This window comes from Pecten maximus, chromosome 4 (genome assembly GCF_902652985.1).
Source record: "Pecten maximus chromosome 4, xPecMax1.1, whole genome shotgun sequence".
NCBI classification, from domain to species: domain Eukaryota; kingdom Metazoa; phylum Mollusca; class Bivalvia; order Pectinida; family Pectinidae; genus Pecten; species Pecten maximus.
Window position 1 is genome coordinate 48,800,402 of NC_047018.1, and position 18,332 is coordinate 48,818,733.

Consider the following 18,332-nt stretch of genomic DNA (forward strand, 5'->3'; position numbering starts at 1 on the left):
GGGCCTGTATTGCTCACCTGGCTCTACAGCAACTTTGAAGTTGATTGTGGTCATTTCTACAGATACTACGCTGATAACCACTTTATTCAAATATCAGTGAGGCTAGGTTTATTCATGTCAATACATTTTCTAGTAGTTCATTCCAGTGCAATGGCCTAATATCAGGTCTCTTTGCTATCGAGAAATCATTGTTCGAAGAATTCAGCCTATTTGACCTATGTGACCTTGAATGTGGGTCAAGGTCATTTATTTGAACAAACTTGGTAGCCCTTCACCCCAGCATGCTACAGGCCCAATATCATGTCCCTGGGCCTCTTAATTATCGAGAAGAAATTGTTTAAATATTTTAGCCATTTTGACCCATGTGATCTTGAAAGTAGGTCATTTGAAAAAAGGGCTTTATCCTAGCATGTTACAGGCCCAATATCAGTACCTTTGGACTTTTGGTTATTGAAGAGAAGTTGTTTGAATGAAAAGTGTATGCACGATGCATGACGCACGACGACGGAGGAAGCATGGTGACTATAGGTCATCCTGACCCTTCAGACAGCCAACGGCTAACAATTTAACAATCTAACAATTTCTATTTAGATTTAGATTGATATAGATTTTTAAAAAAACAGATATTGTATGTTTGTCTAAATGGTAAATTGAGACCTACAATTTAATAGGAACATTAGGAAAATGATTGTGATAATTTTTTACAAAAAAAATAATGATAATGCTTCCTTATGTGGATATATAGAACAAGAGATCCAAGAGGGATTTTGACACCCACAATTGAATGATCTTTATTTGTTCGATGTATGCTCTTTTCTCTACATTAAATGATCTGACATAAGGAAGCCTTCATATGAAATCTAACAGAGATCTTAGAGAAGAATTTTCTGTGAATTAGAAATAGCAATTCTACACAGCAAATGTCAACAATTTTGCTTACTGGACAGGGCTCAAAGTGGTGCCTATTTCAGTGGTCATGGCACCTTAAATTCACCAAGGGTGACCAGTTATTGACCTATAATGTACCTGAATGGCCACTAAAAATATTTGCTATTTGGTTAATCTTTCAAAGGTTGCAGTCAATGCTAAAATGACCTTCACAAACAAAAAGTTTGAGAGAGATGTTATACTGATCTAAAGAATTAAAAGATTTTTTTCCTAAATTAAAGACAACTAGGCCAGGCGACTAACTTTTCAAATTGGCGCCTAGAATTTATGACTTGGTAGCCAAATAGGCCACCTGGTAAAAATATCCCCTTTGAGCCCTGCTTGATTGGACTCGAAATCAAATGAGGTCAACTACTGAACTAGGGACAAAGAGAAACCTACAAATGAAGCTTGAAACAAGGGGAACCTACAAAAAATCTAAGAGATATTTAAGAACTTTTTGTAAATTAGAAATCGTAATATGTACCAGCCATTGTGTTTTCTGGATCAAACTCAAAATAAAGCTACAACATGCAAACTGATAGGTCAGCAAGAGTCCCATCATGTGGCAGGGTAGCAACACATCACCTCCATATCTGTTGGGCTAACAGAAATGGAAACACCTGTATAAAACTCTTTTGTTCAATCATTGTCCTTTACTTTTGACCCAGTGACCATGATCATTGGACTGTCAGTTGATTCCTTGTTTAATTCCAACCAATTTTTGCTTTATAAGGTCTTAAAAAAATTTTCATTAATGAAAAGATACAAATATGACTTTTGATCCAGTGACCTTGACATTTGGCAAGAACTCCTTGTTTAATTCTGACCAAATTTCCTTTATAATGTCTTAAAATGTTCATCAGTGAAAACATACAAAATGTGGTCGTAACTTTTGACCCGACATTGATCTTTAGTAAGATGATTCCTTGCAATTGTTTAATTCTGACAAACTTTACTTCATCATGTGTTAACAAAATATTCAGCAGTAAAAAAAAAAAAAAAAATGACATTGACATTTAAAACCACGACCTTGAATTGGCCTTTGGTCATTGTTTAATTCTGAACGCCATTCAATATTCCTTCATAATGTCATCACAAAACGTCCAGCAGTAAAAAGATACAAAATGTGACCCTGGCCTCTGATCCATTGACCTTAACCTTTGGTCAGCCTACTTCTTGTTTAATTCTTCATAATGTATGAAAAGGTGTTTAGCTGTGAAAATCTACAAAATTTCCGCTTGATCTTTGACCATGTGACCTTGATGTTTGGTCAGTTGACTACTTGTTTAATTCTAACCAACACTGCTTCATAATGTCATCACAAAATGTCCATCAGTAAAAAGCTTTAAGCCTCAAAATCAAACCTTGACCTCTGTCCTGATGTTCTTGACCTTTGGTCGGTAGACTTGTTTAATTCTGAACAACTTTGCTCCATCATCTCATAACAAAATTTGACCTTTACATATGACACTGAACTTAAATTTGGTCATAAGACTCACTGTTTATCAGTAATTCTCAACAACTTTGCTTCATCATGTCAAAACAAAATGTTTATCAGTAAAAAGATCCTAATTGTACCTTGACTTTCGAGTCTGATAATCTTGACCTTTGAACTTGATGTTTTAGCTGATCATGAGTGTGCATTTCCATGAACTACACAACTTTACCAAGTTTCATGTGAATCGATCAATAAATATGAAAGCTATATAGCCATAAATAAAATTTGTGGACTGACAGACAGACAGACAGACAGACAGTGTTTACTATAGGGCACCCGTTTCTTCAATAAAGGGCCATAAATAAGGGACCAAGGGGAACTTGCATACGAAAACTGAGAAAAAAATCCACCACATTATAGTATAACCCTAGTTATCTGTAACAGATAACAAATTTCAACTACAGTAAAACCTCACTATTAAGACCACCTGGGGGTCCGGATCAAAGTGGTCTACATAGCGAGGTGGTCTCAATACTGAGGTGGACCAAATTGAGCTAGACCATCAGGAACCGTAACTCTTAATTGACTGAACTCAGGTGCAAGTTGTATAGATTTGGCTAAATACATGCCATAGTCTTAACTTTAGATAAAAACAAAGACAATTGTTTGTTTCTTACAATTTGATTAATAATAATCTCCATTTAATAAATAACATTTCAATATATGCTCTTAAATCATTACAAGCTTGAAAAGACACCAATGACACTATAATTTATACATGTACTGTATGTCCATTCGGCACTGATACAAAAACATCCGAGATTTTGGTAAACACTTGCACTTGACAAGAAAAAAAATCAAACGGGTCTTAAATCGACCAACAGCCACAAATCAATTATTTTAATACCATAATTAATAAACAAATGTATGGTTATTACAATTTTCAAGCCCAGATAGATAATCTGATCACTTGTGTATTTAATCCGTCACAGCGCCACCTAGGAAGGGCGATCAACCATAACGGTAAACAAAAGACTACAAACCAAAACCCGGCACATGTTGGCTTGTTACAAACAATGAATGTTTGTTTTACCTTCCGGTCAGTGTGAAGATTTCAAAGAGATTAATAGCCATTTTACTCACCTGTCGATACACTGGTCAGTAAACAAAAGATCAATAATTACGTATACACACGCCAATGGCTAATATGGCACGCATTACCGTAAGCTGTTCACGGCTGGCTATACACCAGGTAAATTTTTAGACACGACCAACTGGTAGTAATTGTGGGGGTAATTAACGTTAATTAGTGGTCGTTGGGACTGCCCAAGGTGGTCGTAATACGGAATAGCGGGTGTCGTAGTAGTGAAGCGAGCAATACAAAGATATATTGAGAAAAAATCGGGACTGAAAAAAAGTGCCCGTAACAGCGGGGTGGTTGTAATTTTAAGGTGGTCGTAAGGCGAGGTTTCACTGTATCTACATCCAAGATGTATGCCTGTTCAACTGTTGCTCAATAGTTTTCCCCAATCAGTCTCAAAATTGAATGGATACAGGTCATGGCAGCTGTCATGACCGACCAACCAAAAAAATTGTCTGAAGTGATCTAAAACATTATATAATTACCTACCCCATATGCAGTAGGTGATGATTCTGCTAATGACTGTAAAAGATTTCTGAATGGCGGTGACCTGCATATTTGATGCAGGCCATTTAGAAACTGGTCCAAGGGACAGGTATTACTCAAGGAATTTTGTTCATCTCCTCCGTGAGGAACACCTACAACAATGAAGAATTTACAATGTCAAAAATATGCATCCAAATTAATGGGCCTCTATCGCTTGACTGCTTCAAATGCAACTTTAAGTTTGATCTAGGTCAATAATGGATCATGCTACCACCCCTAAATCAGGAATCTTGGGTTTTAAGAAGAAAGCATTTAGATTTTTAGCAAAACTAGCACTTGTAACCTTGAATGTGGGGAAGGTCATTCATTTGAACAATTCATGTAGCCCTTCACCCAAGCATGCAACTTGCCCAATATTAGGGGTCAGGGCCTCTTAGTTATTGAGAAGTCATTTAAATAGTTCAGCCTTTTCTACCCCTGTATCCTGAAACGTTGGTCAAGGTCATCCATTTGAATACACATGCATGATAGCCCTCACTGATCAAACTACAGGCTCAATATCAGGCCTCTGTTCATGTTGGTCAATATTAATGTCATCTATTGGAATAAACATGCATGATAGTCCTCAACTGAGAATACTATACAGGCTCAATATCAGGTCTCTGGTCCGATTGGTTATTGAGAGGAAGACATTTAAATGATTTTTACATATTTGATGCCGCTGACCTTGAAAGTAGGTCATGGTCTTTTACTTGAGCAAACTTGGTAGCCCTCCACCCTAGCATGCAACAGGACTAATACATATATCTGGGCCTGTTGTTTATAAAGAAGGAGTTGGTCACCTAAGTTCTGACATATTTCAGTCAATTTGATCCTTTTGGGCCCTGCTCATCAGCCTCTAGCGGTCAGATAGGGCCAACATGAGCATACTATCAAATTGCAATCCTATAATGTTAATTCTAACGAAGTTTGCATTATTTCTGATGGCAAATAAACAAATCATGTTCAAAAATGTGATCTCCCAATACAAATTAATAAGCATAATAAATGCCCCCACCTATCAGCTCCTGGGGGTCATTCAGGGCCAACATGTGCATATATATATACAATGTACCATCAAACTGTTACCCTATACTAATAATATTAACTCTTTCACCCCTACTGACCATATTGGACTTCAAATTATGAAAGAATGGCAAAGTCCACTGAAGTTTCTTAGGGTTGAAAGGGTTAACTAACTTTGACTTAAATCCAATAGAAATTCAACAAATGAATCATTTTTTATGCTTTAAGTTGAAACATTGTACAGAACTATATAAGAGTGTATTTTTCAAAATGTGATCAAAAGATACTCTTAAGAAAGAATCTTTATTTTATTTTTTTATTTTTCGATCACTTGACGCCCTGGGAGGGAAGATTCTTGGTCAGATTGAGATATTTTTTAATCTATTATTTTATGTTCATATATAGTGGGTTTTTAACAAGAGACCCCAGAGGGATCTTCATGATCAGGTGCCCACCATTGAATGTGAATGATCTTAATTAGTCCAAGGAAAGAATGATCTTTTCTCTACTTTTCGCTTAATCCCATCTTTCATTCCTCTTAAATACATAGGGAACATGCATATAAAGTCTAAGACAGACCAATGATAGTTCAGTATTCTAAATATAGGTCAGTTTAATTATTAATAAATATTAATGACTATTTATACCTTGACATCTCACTGACATGTCCCGGGTCCCAGAGTGAAGCTGTTGCATACGAATAACATTGTTTTCATCATTACGAGGATGGTTCTGTTGGCGTCGAGGAAGGTTCTGTTGGCGTCGTAAAATCTCAAAAAGGCTTGCTTGTTCTTCCGGATCTGACTCAGGTTGACTACCAAGATTGTCTCTTCTGCGTCTTTGACTTAAGTCTCTCTCATCCACTTCATAATACCTCTGTGATTGCACGGGAAGATTACTGACGCTATCAACAATTGATGTACACTGTCTACATGGATCTTCTACATCATATGGAGCTGGATTATAACAGTTATAAAAAATAGCAAAAACGTAAGCAATCCACATTATTACCCATACATAATACATCATCTGTTCGGTAGGAGCCACATTGCTGGTTTGACATGAAGAATGGGTGGCATTTCTCATCGGATCCCCACTGGTTTCGTCATTTTCTGGACGAACTCTTGCTGAAATATCTGCCACATGTCTAGCTGAAGATTCGGTAGTTGCTCCAGCTGAGACAAGCATATCCTGATCATTGGAGATATCATCAGATCGATCATCACTACGATTTTCCTGCCCCTCATCAATGTCATCAGTTTTCACCGACTCTGAACTTCCTACACGAATTGATCCGCCCGATGCCATTCTGTAAGTAAAATAAACAAAGTATTACTTCTGAATTGTCTGTTAAATTTTGTTTTAATTTCTTTCCATTCAGTAAAATATTCAATTCATGCAGAGTTAATTTGAGTCTGTTTAGTATTTTTTAGACACAAACAAATGATCAAGAATCAATGTTTAATAACCTAAACAAACCATTACCTAGCTACATGTAGATGCCCCCTGGTGTTAATTAAATCACTGATCAACTCCTTGAATGTGGCTCATGTTAGAGATATTATACAATTAGCCAGTTTCCAAGACCCTGGCACAAAGACCAGACATTCAACATGATATATAGATAAGTCTCAAGTGTGAAGAAAGAGCTCATGAAATTCTTAGACATCATTACGTTTTAGATTTTGGTACAAAGTGAATTTGATATAACAGCTAGACCACCTACGATGTACCCGACATTCTGTAAACACCCATAATTCAAATCAGCAGTTTAATTACTAAATTTTAACTCATGACTTCAATAGAAACAATATACATCTCTCCCATGATGGTTCCAACTTTGATTATTTATTTAATTGAACTTATTTTAGAAAGTTTGAATATGTCAAATGAACAACAAAATGTAGGATTTGTTTTTGGCAAACTCATTTGAATGCTTGGCCTAAAAAAATCCCAACTCTTTGATCAACAAACACATTTGGGGTAATGGCCCAGGTGGTATCTGTGATTATTGCAGAAAAATTGTGACAAACAGTAATACATCGTGCACAAGACACCTAAAAGTAAAATTAGGCCCCGAAATTCAAACAAGACAACATAATGTTCCAGAAGAGGAGACCATAATGAAGACGGTCAGGAGAACATAGCAGTTGTTTCTTTCAAAGCAGATACTACTAAATTGATAATTGAATTATACAGGTGCCCGTCGTGGCTTTAGACGGACCTGGTCAAGATTTTGTTCATCGAGGCTGCAAGGCAGAGATGAACAAACTCTTGACCAGGTCCGTATAGTCTTGTGTACACCGATCACAAAAGGCAATACCGTAAATATTCGGGTATAGTGCACACTCGCGTATAGTGCGCAGGTACGTTTTTGAGGTTCATTTTCAAAAAAAAAAAAAATGAACATTTTTTTTTCAATATTCAACTGAGCGGTAGATGAATTCTAAAGCATATGATGATATGAATGTGTAACTTATGAAAGCTTATTTACCACATTTAATTGGAATCATCGGTCAGATTTGACACAATGGATTGACAGGTTGTTTACATTATACCGCCACAGGCCTAGTCAGCTTGCAAATTGTAGCAGTCCCATCTACGCTGTTGTACAAACAAAATAATTAATCCTACCCTCAATTACCTTGTGATTTTCACGCAGGTATGATCTCTTGTGGTATCTGTCCATGAACATACAAAGCTAATTAAGCTCAATTATAACAAGATTGACTAGTAAGCTGACTGCTACGTAATGTAACACAGGCCGCCATTTTGTATACAGTACGGAAACAAGTCTGCTGTCGTCGTGGTGGTCACAACTTTTATATCAATGAATTAACATGTGTAATGGATAAATCTACAGTGCAGACGATAAATAAGAGTACCCTGGTAGTTTTCACAGTCAGATCATATTTTATATGGCCAGTTGGTCAGTGACTGCTGCACGAGACCAAGGCATTAGTGTTACCCTTGCCTAATTGCGCATGCGTGCTGTTACAGCTTCCGTAAATAAACAAGTTGAACGTTATCAGTTTCTGGAAGTACTCTGGATTTATAAGGTGATTAATTTAGAAGTATGAAATAACTAAGTACTGCTATATCATTTCAAGTTTTGTTTGATGTTAATTGAGATGTTATACATCGTTTTGGACCTGAATATGGGAACATGCTCAAGTGAGATCGTATGTGTACGGAACGTGTGGCTCACGATCGACTTAGATATCCACGTAATTGCTGATAAATACACAATTTCAAGAAATTAAGATAACTATTCATTTCTTTGATTATTTGTTAACTATTACTTTCTTAATGCTTTATATATGTTATATATATATATATATATAAGTATTAAATCAATCCTGCTGTGGAAGGAATCGATCGCAAATCTCTGTCAAATCACGTTCATTCTGATTGGGGAAAAGGCTTGTACTTGCGTATAGTGCGCAGTGGTCTTTTTCATTTGTCAATTTTTGAAAAAAAGTTATGAAAAAATCCCAAGGGTCGATCCAGTCCAAATCATGTTCACTATAAGTCGGCATCACTGCAGCAATGCTCAACCATTTTTTCCCTTAATATATGTTTATATAAACTGTATTTTATTTTGTTTATCTATGTTTTCTCATTACAAAACAGAAAACAGATTGGAAATCGGTTGAAAAACAAATTTTCTATGCGATTTTTAAAACACGAAAATCCACTGTCCTAAAATGGTATTTTTTTCAAATACAGTCGAATCTGTATTAAGCGACCACTCAAGGGAAGTTGAAAAACGGTCTCTTAATGGAGAGTGGTCTCTTAATAGAGATGGTATCTTAAATTCAATAAATGTTCATAAGCTTTTTATTCGCTTTATAAATTGGCAATAATGATTTATAATATATATGAACAAGAGATCCCAGAGGGATCTTGGCGCCCACCATTGAATGTTCTTCATAGGTTCCATGTCAGATTGATCTTTTCTCTACTTTTCTCTTCTTCTAAGTCTTACTAATCTGTGTAAATTCAGAAGAAACCTCTAGTACTTTTCAAACAAGGGAAACCTATATACAAAATTTAAGATTTAGGCACCAAGGGGAACCTATATATGGAATTTGAGAAAGATTCCTTCATTACTTTCTGAGAAATAGCGATAACAAACTTCAATTGTCAAAATCCAAGATGGCTGCCTGTCGGCCATGTTATTTTCCGATTGGTCTCAAAATGCAAGATGCATAACAAGGCACATGGGGGAACCTACATATGAAATTTCAGGAAGATCCCTTCATTAGTTTCTTAGAAATAGCGATAACCAGTTTCAATTTTCGAAATCCAAGATGGTTGCCTGTCGGCCATGTTGTTTTCTGATTAGTCTCAAAATACAATATGCATAACTACGCACCAAGGGGAACCTACATATGAAATTTCAGGAAGATCCCTTCAGTGCTTTCTGAGAATTAGCGATAACAAACTTCAATTGTCAAAATCCAAGATGGCTGCCTGACGGCCATGTTGTTTTCTGATTGGTCTCAAAATGCAATATGCATAACTAGGCGCCAAGGGGAACCTACATATGACATTGGAGAAAGATCCCTTCAATACTTTCTCAGAAATAGCGATAACAAACTTTAATGGTCAAAATCCAAGATGGCTGCCTGTCGGCCATGTTGTTTTCCGATCGGTCCCAAAATGCAATATGCATAACTAGGCACCAAGGGAAACCCACGTATGAAATTTGAGAAATATCCCTTCAGTACTTTCTCAGAAATAGCGATAACAAACTTCAATGGTCAAAATCCAAGATGGCTGCCTGTCGGCCATGTTGTTTTCTGATTGGTCCTAAAATGCAATATGCATAACTAAGCACCAAGGGGAACCTACATATGAAATTTGAGAAAGATCCCTTCAGTACTTTCTCAGAAATAGCGATAACAAACTTCAATGGTCAAAATCCAAGATGGCTGCCTGTCGGCCATGTTGTTTTCCGATTGGTCCTAAAATGCAATATGCATAACTAAGCACCAAGGGGAACCTACATATGAAATTTGAGAAAGATCCCTTCAGTACTTTCTCAGAAATAGCGATAACAAACTTCAATGGTCAAAATCCAAGATGGCTGCCTGTCGGCCATGTTGTTTTCCGATCGGTCCCAAAATGCAATATGCATAACTAGGCACCAAGGGGAACCTACAGATGAAATTTGAGAAAGATCCCTTCAGTACTTTCTGAGGATTAGCGATAACAAGAATTGTTTACGGACGGACGGACGGACGGACGGACGGAGGGAGGGACGGACGGACGGACGGACGACGGACCACGGACGCAGGGCGATTTGAATAGCCCACCATCTGATGATGGTGGGCTAAAAATGAACCACCACTTTGAATAAAACAAAACAATTTTTTTTTTTTTTTTTGTGTGTATTTTTTTTTTAATAATTATTACTGTGCTAATTTTTCATCACTATATGTATTTTTTGAAATTCTTTCAGTATAGCAAAATACATCGATTTAACATGAAAAATATATTTCATTGGTTAATTAGATTACTTTCAAATTATTTATATATTTTTTTTTAATTCCTGAAATCTTGGTCCGGATTTCCGCTCCGATTATTATTTACGTTCATGCATTTCCTACTTTAAAAACGGTGACTTTTTCACTGGCAAATATCTGTTTTAATGTCTCAAAAAAGATAACAAATCACGATTTAACAGTAAGTTAACTATTTATGCATTCCTTCATTGTTATATTTCGCATGCAAATTGATATATCATATATAAAACGTCTGAAAATCGTCAGAATTCCAGACGGTCACTTCGCCTCATCTCCCGTCCTTTTGCACAAAAAGTAAAAATACTTGGGTGTTATTAAGGCGAAAATGGTTATGTAAGGCATTTTGAAGACTTCTGGTCGCTTATTGGAGAGTTATTTTTATCACGGGAACGAAAAATTGTGGTCGCGTAAAGAGAGGGTCGCTTAATAAGAGTTAAAATATATAGCGAAAACGCTCGGGAGGAATTGAAACGGTCGCTTAGAACAGAGGGTCTCTAAACAGAGATGGTCGTTTGGACAGATTCGACTGTATACAAAAAACGCGTACTCCATGCATCTTGATAAGTTGAATATGATTTTGTTTGTATAAATTGTGTAAGAATTGGCTAATTGTAATATTCTATCTAAAAACAAAACATTCTTCTATTTGTCTGCAAGATATTTAAGGTAAAATGTTCCATCATGACCATTCTATGTCTGTGAATGCGTATACGTATGTTTAAACTAGGTCAAGTTGACTTCGATATATGACGTTGAGTCTTCGTCAATGAAATGGTGTGTTCATCTGTTATTGTAAACGTTTCATTTGTTTAATATCGATGCTTAAATTGATTTAATTGTTTGCTGTGTAATTCAAACTAATGGATTCCATACAAAACTACAGAGAAAAAGTGTATGGTGTACCACTGTGATCAGGGTCTCTCGGCACTACTTTCGACCGACATCTTTGATTTTACGATATTTTTCAGTGACACCCCCCCCCCCCCCCCCCCCCCCCCCCCCCACTACAGAGAAAAAGTGTATGGTGTACCACTGTGATCAGGGTCTCTCGGCACTACTTTCGACCGACATCTTTGATTTTACGATATTTTTCAGTGACACCCCCCCCCCCCCCCCCCCCCCCATCTCGAATAAATGACATTTTCATGTGTTTCCCGGGATTGTCATGCATATTATTATATACCCAAAAAATCAGAAATGCCTAAGTAATACAGCAAGTATGGTCACGCCGTTTGACCATAGGCGTCTGAAGTTCTGACAGTAAACCGAGATATAATACCATATCAAAGTACTGAAAGTACTGTAGGAGGCGTTAGTCAGATGTAAAAGGAGATATTCGAAATAAAGCAAGAATACAAATTAAACTGATATCAACATGACTAAACATTTCCACTTAAGTGTGTCAAACCAACCGGACATAATGGTTTTCACAGTCCTGATGAATGTAATGGTTTAGACTGTTCCGATATACATAATGGTTTTAACCATCTTAAAGTTTCAAACCTACTTCTAAAAGTAGTTAAACATTTCTTATTTCAATCAAACCTTTACTTAAGAAGTCAAACATTTTAAATGTTTTCAAATCAACTTCTACTTAGGTACATGTCATTAACATTCATACTTTAAACCATCTTTTATATTTAAGTAGTTCAAAATTTGCATTTATGTGTTTAAAACAAACTTATATTTTATAGGCCTGGGTATTAGAAATGTCGAAACAATATGATATGCATTTCGATAAGTTATAACAATACACGATATGTATTCAGACCTGTCAAGTGCCCTGCATTTTGCGGGTCACTCCCGGAAAATCGGTCTATAACCCGCTGACAGAAATAGCTCCCGACGGGTGTTTTGATTCTCCCGCATTTCAGTAAGATCTCGTTTTCGTTCGAGCTACCTCGGATTTTTTCTTTGACGCGTAGGAACACAATTTCAGACACCGAACAGATAATCCAACAACAACAAAAATGGCGTGTACGAAGGCTTGTACAGGTAAGTGTTAATACTTACTGTCACAGGGGTGTAAAAATCCACTTGCCCGACGCCCGGGACAAGTAGTTTTTGAGTTCGGGCAAGTGAAAAAAATATTGTCTCTATCTTAACTTTCATGTTGGATTTCCAGAATCCCGTGTTATATGTGATTCAGAAGAATTATTGTAGTGTTAAAAACGTAACAATTAGCTATTGAAACTACTTTATTTTCGTGTCTGAAATGAAAATTCTAAAGCCGAGGAAACTAGGTCGCCAGAGGCACATTCAGTTCAAAGACATTTTAAGGACATTTATGCTGATAAAAATAATAGAAACTGCATCTGAAGTATGAAATAGTGATGCACAGAGTTAACTTACTGTAATCTATGCCTAAATGTTCTTATAAGACAACAGCAAAAGGTTTTAACATGTGAAAACGATCTTTGTTTATGCTTGCTGGAAGTACAATTTGGCAACTAATAATGAAGACAGAATCCGGACCAAAAGTTCCGGAATTGAAAAATAATATAGAAAAACTAAAATTTTAATGCTTGTGGTTCACAATTAATTATAAAAATAATTCTTTTAATTTCAGATGAATATTTTTGAAGGAATGAAATACTGATTGCTGTGATTATCAACCTTCCACCAATGTTTTGAAGATGGCAAAAACAGCTACAACAACTTACACTGTAAAACATTCATGTAAATGAATGAAGTATGCATAGAAATGCTTATTAAATGACACATGTTGATAAATTTTTTCAGTTTTATTGTTTTTATTTCAAGTGAAATGCCGTTACGCGCAATGACCTGCATTGGAGTGCTATGACCTGCATTTTTATGAGTAATGACCTGCATTTTGTTCATGAGAACTTGACAGGTCTGTGTATTGAAAATACAGGGAGTGTCTGCTACTTTTTTTGTTGAAAGTGTGCAATGTCTTTCAATATCTTGTAAACAAAATTGTTTATTCCTTTCTATTTTGATCTTAGAATAATATCAAAATTAGATTGACGGCTTTTAAAAGTTATTACACTTTTTTTTTCAACAAAGACCTCATTTGTTAAGGACAATTATTTTAAAATTAGATATCAATTCCATCTATTTTAATAGATCCAATGTCAATATTAACAATAAACTGTGATTTGTGGCTTTTTAATTTACCACCAAGATGTAGATAATAGCCTAGTAGCTATAGGTACTGTATATATATAAATATACAGCGTTTTACATGCAAAATATTGAAGAAAACTTTCATATTTGATCAATTCAATATGATTGTATAAGTCCCTTGGGGTGGGGAAAGAACCCTGGGCCTATTTTTACATCAGGATTGTGTTCACCTCTTGGTCAATTTGGCTTAATTGACATAATAACTTCTTCTCTGAAACTAAGCAATCGATATAGCTCATACTTGACTGGTAGCATCATTTTGGGTAGGGATTCAAAATTGTAAAAATGGTGGGGTTGACCCCTGGGGGGCAGGGTCAAAAGGGGTCAATTGGTTTCTCTGAAACTAAGTTATGGATATAACTCACATTGGTGTGGTAGCAATCCCTATGGGGTTGTACCCGAAGTCAATTTCATTTCATGGATTAATTGCACAATTTGATATAAAACCTACATTTGTATGGTAGCATGGTTATGGGGTGGGTATTCAAAATTGTACGAATGTTGGGGTTAACCTCCCGGGGGCTGAAGGATGGGACCAAAATAGGTCAATTTCGCTAAATTGACATTTTTAGAATAACAATAAACCAATGTACATGTACCCATATAAAATGCTTATGATATATTGACATAGAAATACCAGCGACAAATTAACTTAAGCATCATTCTTGTTTCATATCTCATAAAACCAGGTGAGCGATACAGGCCCTCTGGGCCTCTTGTTTTATCTGTGAAACCATTCAGATCCCAACTCCATAATCTTGCTGGACACCCCTTTTGAGCCAACAATTGAATTGCAATTTATGGATAATTTTTAATTTTGGCAAGAAAACATTCTTTAAAGGGCATGTCTGCATCATTTTTAATAATTTGCCCTTGAAACTTCGCACACACTTTCATAAGAGCTGGTTCTTTAAAATGTGAATGAAGGTCATGGTCAGAGAGATAAACTCAATATTTGTAGCCAGTCACACATGTTACATGTATCTGTTTGCCAAATATCCAGCCTTCATGTGTATGTGCAGTTTTGGGTCATTTTTTCATTTTGGTTGGAATTTCTTTTTAAAAGTGCCATATCTGCGTCATTTTGATTATTTGACCTTGATACATTGCACACACCTTTAAAAGGGCCGATTCTTTAAAATGTGACCCAAATTAATAATTTTGAAAGAACTTTGATTTTTTTTCATCATTTGACCCCCGTGACCTTGAATGAAGGTCAAGGTCAAATATAAGTATAACATTTGTAGCCAGCCATACGTTATCGATGCGCCAAACATCAAGCCTTCATGTGTATATAGATAAAAGAGCAGAAACCTTTATTCTGCAATTTTGGATTATTTTTTAATTTTGGCTGGAGAAAATAGCTTTATGATTCTTTTCCAAGTGCCATATCTTTCTGCCTTATTTTTATCTGATGACAATAAAATATGCACATTCTGTTTCAGTGGAATATGTTCTTTCATATGAAATGAAAAAAATAATCAATTTGAGATTTTTATTTTTGACATTCGAACCCATAACAAGTCGTTGGCCTTGACATTCTCTGACAATATGTCATTGAGAAAAGTTTGCCCTAACCACGTGCTAACCAATTTCCAATGAAAATGAAACAAATTATGCTAAAATATGTGTGATGAGTTTCCTATATAAACTATAGTAAAATGTATCCTCTCCCCAGGGAGAATGCGACACATAGGGGGCCATGAAATTAACAATTTTGATAAAACAGCTTAAGAACCTTTTGTACACCATTCTGCGATATCTTGGTCTTAAGAAGAAGACCGACGCATGACGACAGATCAAATTATAATGGTGTATATTATGAGCTGAATGTCAAAGGATTGTAAACTCTGTACAAATTGTATTATATTATCAGGCAGTCAGCCTAAATGTATGTTTCATATCTACCATATTAGAAGTTTGAGGTTTTGTACGATATATATATATACTTAATTTTTACACATACATTAAATGAGTTAGATACTTTCATAAATTAAGATGTTTTTTTCTAGAGTTTACTAGGCCGGATGAAATATGATCATGAGCAATCAGTATGGTCAATATGAGATTTGATAAAATGCCTCTCGTGGGTCAACCACTCATGATCACTCAACTTCTTTTTGTAGGAGTCAATATTATATGTACGAGAATTAAACTCTCGCGATGTCTGTTGCACATAAGTACAAAGAAATACATTATCACTTAAGCCGAAAAAAATTCACACTTAAGTAGCAATAACACATAATAGTCAAAAACCCAATATATGTTATCAGTGATAAGAAACAGTACTTATAAGCATTTTTGGCAATTTATCCTGAAACAGCTATAGCCTTCCATATTTGACATCCCACAGATTGTTGCTTGTATATATATATAGTTTTAAAGGTCAACATTGGAAAAAACCTAAATGGTTATACATGAATTCATAATAAATAGAATTATTGACAAACAAGTTTCATTTATTTTCACACTTTCTGGAGACCAATAAGGAGATTGATGATTATTTTAAGGGATATGTTCGCGACATGAAAATCAAACATTTTTAATTAAATTTCAAAAGCAAATATAGATTTATTTTGAAAGTTATGAGGAATATTGATATTTGAGAAAGTCTTATATTATATGGATTTGATATCGATTGCCAATAGATATACATGTATTTATCATTTTACATGAAAACAACAAAAAGTTATATTACATGAAAACAACAAAAAGTTGTACTAATAGGTTAAAATGCAATTGATATACATTTTGTTAATCTACAATTACTTTGTATTATTTAAATATTCTATGTAATACAAACATTTCACAGCTTGGTGAATACAAATGTATATATATATTACATGAAAACATTTGAAAAGGTTGAATCGTGAGCTGAATAATATATAAATAAGACAAGCTGGTTCAATAATAATTTAGCATTTTCATATATATTACGAGCGCGAGTAGCTACTGCAGTAAACCTTATCACAGAAATCCAGATTCTGTATATTGTCTCTGTCGGGGAAGGTACAGCACAAATGACCACCACGACAGATATGTGCCAGTTTTCTTAGTTTTAAAAAATAAACGATCGAATTCCATCACGCCATCACGTAGGTCTACCGATTCATGGATTTGAAACACAGGGACTTCGATCAGTTATCGCAGTAATCCGAAGGGTTCTGGGGTTGATATCGCCTTAAAGCTGATTAAAGTTTGCATATAGTATATAGCAAGATCGTCAGAAAATTTGGACTATAATCGCAGTAGATATTGTGATTTTGTGGTCTGGCCAGGCTTGAACAACTTATCGTAAACAGTTTCGTGCTTAATAAACAAACACTTATTTCAGTGAGTCAACAAACAGATTTAAACTTTGTAAGCAACTTGCCTTTAATTCATGTTGATAGATATTAATTTCTAGCGACACATCATTTTGATGCTTCGTGTGAAGCCCGTGTCCACGTGCTTCCATTTTGACAGAGTGCTCGCTCACGTAAACAGACGGAACACGTGATCGCTAAATATCGGACTAAATCTCATAAAATCTCGTGAACAAACTACCAAGTTGTAAACAAAAGAAATGTTGTTAGCCAAAACCTAGAGGGTATTATGAAAATCAGGAATTTGTTTGCACTTGGTTGTTATGCCATCCTTATTTCTGGTAGTTAAACAAGTGTCCTCTGTAAGGTAACGTCAGAATCTCGCAGTTATCTCCCTTCAAACAGTATTTTCAATATAGATTTGCAAAAATTGATGCAGGTGTAGATATTTACAAGACATTATTCTTATTGTTTATTCAAAATAATTCCTGAAATGTTCAAAACATTATCAGCATAGTTAATACATTTCTGTGCACATCTACTTTGAATGACGGACTACAATGACGTGCCTCATACTTGGAACTAATTATAAGCGAATCATTACCCCTAGTTACAGAAATTACCACCAGAGGTCTCAAATTCCGGGCTTCCGCTGAAGAGAAATTTATACTGAATATACCTTTTTTCATGTAATAGCACTTTATTTGTAGTCTTGATAGTTTTCATAAATGTATATATAGTTCAACTACATCATATATGTACCGAAAGAAACTACAAACTGAACTGTGAAAGGAAATATAACGAAAATGAAAGTGAGAGATTGTGACGTCACAACTTGTAGGTGATTGTAATATGGCAGGCGTAAACGCCTCCATTATAAAAAATAAGAGTACCTACTATAGATAGATACTCTTATTTTTTATATGGTATTATATCTCGGTTTACTGTCAGAACTTCAGACGCATGTGGTTTGACTCGGCCGGAATCACAGTAATATTAAAAAAATCGGCATTCCTTACCCTTTTGCCAATTTTAACATACGAAACATAGTTAAATTACGGAAGTCACATGTCCCAACACATGACTTGCTGCAAGTTAAGACATAGCTAAGTCGTTATTACGAGATACTAAGTCGTTATTAAGACATAGCTAAGTCGTTATTACGAGATACTATGTCGTTATTACGACATAGCTAAGTTGTTATTACGAGATACTAAGTCGTTATTACGAGATACTAAGTCGTTATTACGACATAGCTATGTCGTTATTACGAGATACTAAGTCGT

At 35.5% G+C, this 18,332-nt stretch overlaps 1 protein-coding gene across 1 annotated transcript in view; it reads right to left on the reverse strand.

The window, feature by feature from the left end:
- Positions 1-18,332, reverse strand: part of LOC117326318 — a 31,502-nt gene that overhangs the window by 10,253 nt on the left and 2,917 nt on the right. The window contains exons 2-3 of the mRNA XM_033883015.1: positions 5,708-6,369; positions 3,999-4,147 (exon numbers count right to left, since the gene is read on the reverse strand). Coding sequence (XP_033738906.1) covers positions 3,999-4,147; positions 5,708-6,368 — 810 coding nt within the window. The 5' untranslated portion in view covers position 6,369. The remainder of the gene's footprint in view (positions 1-3,998; positions 4,148-5,707; positions 6,370-18,332) is intronic.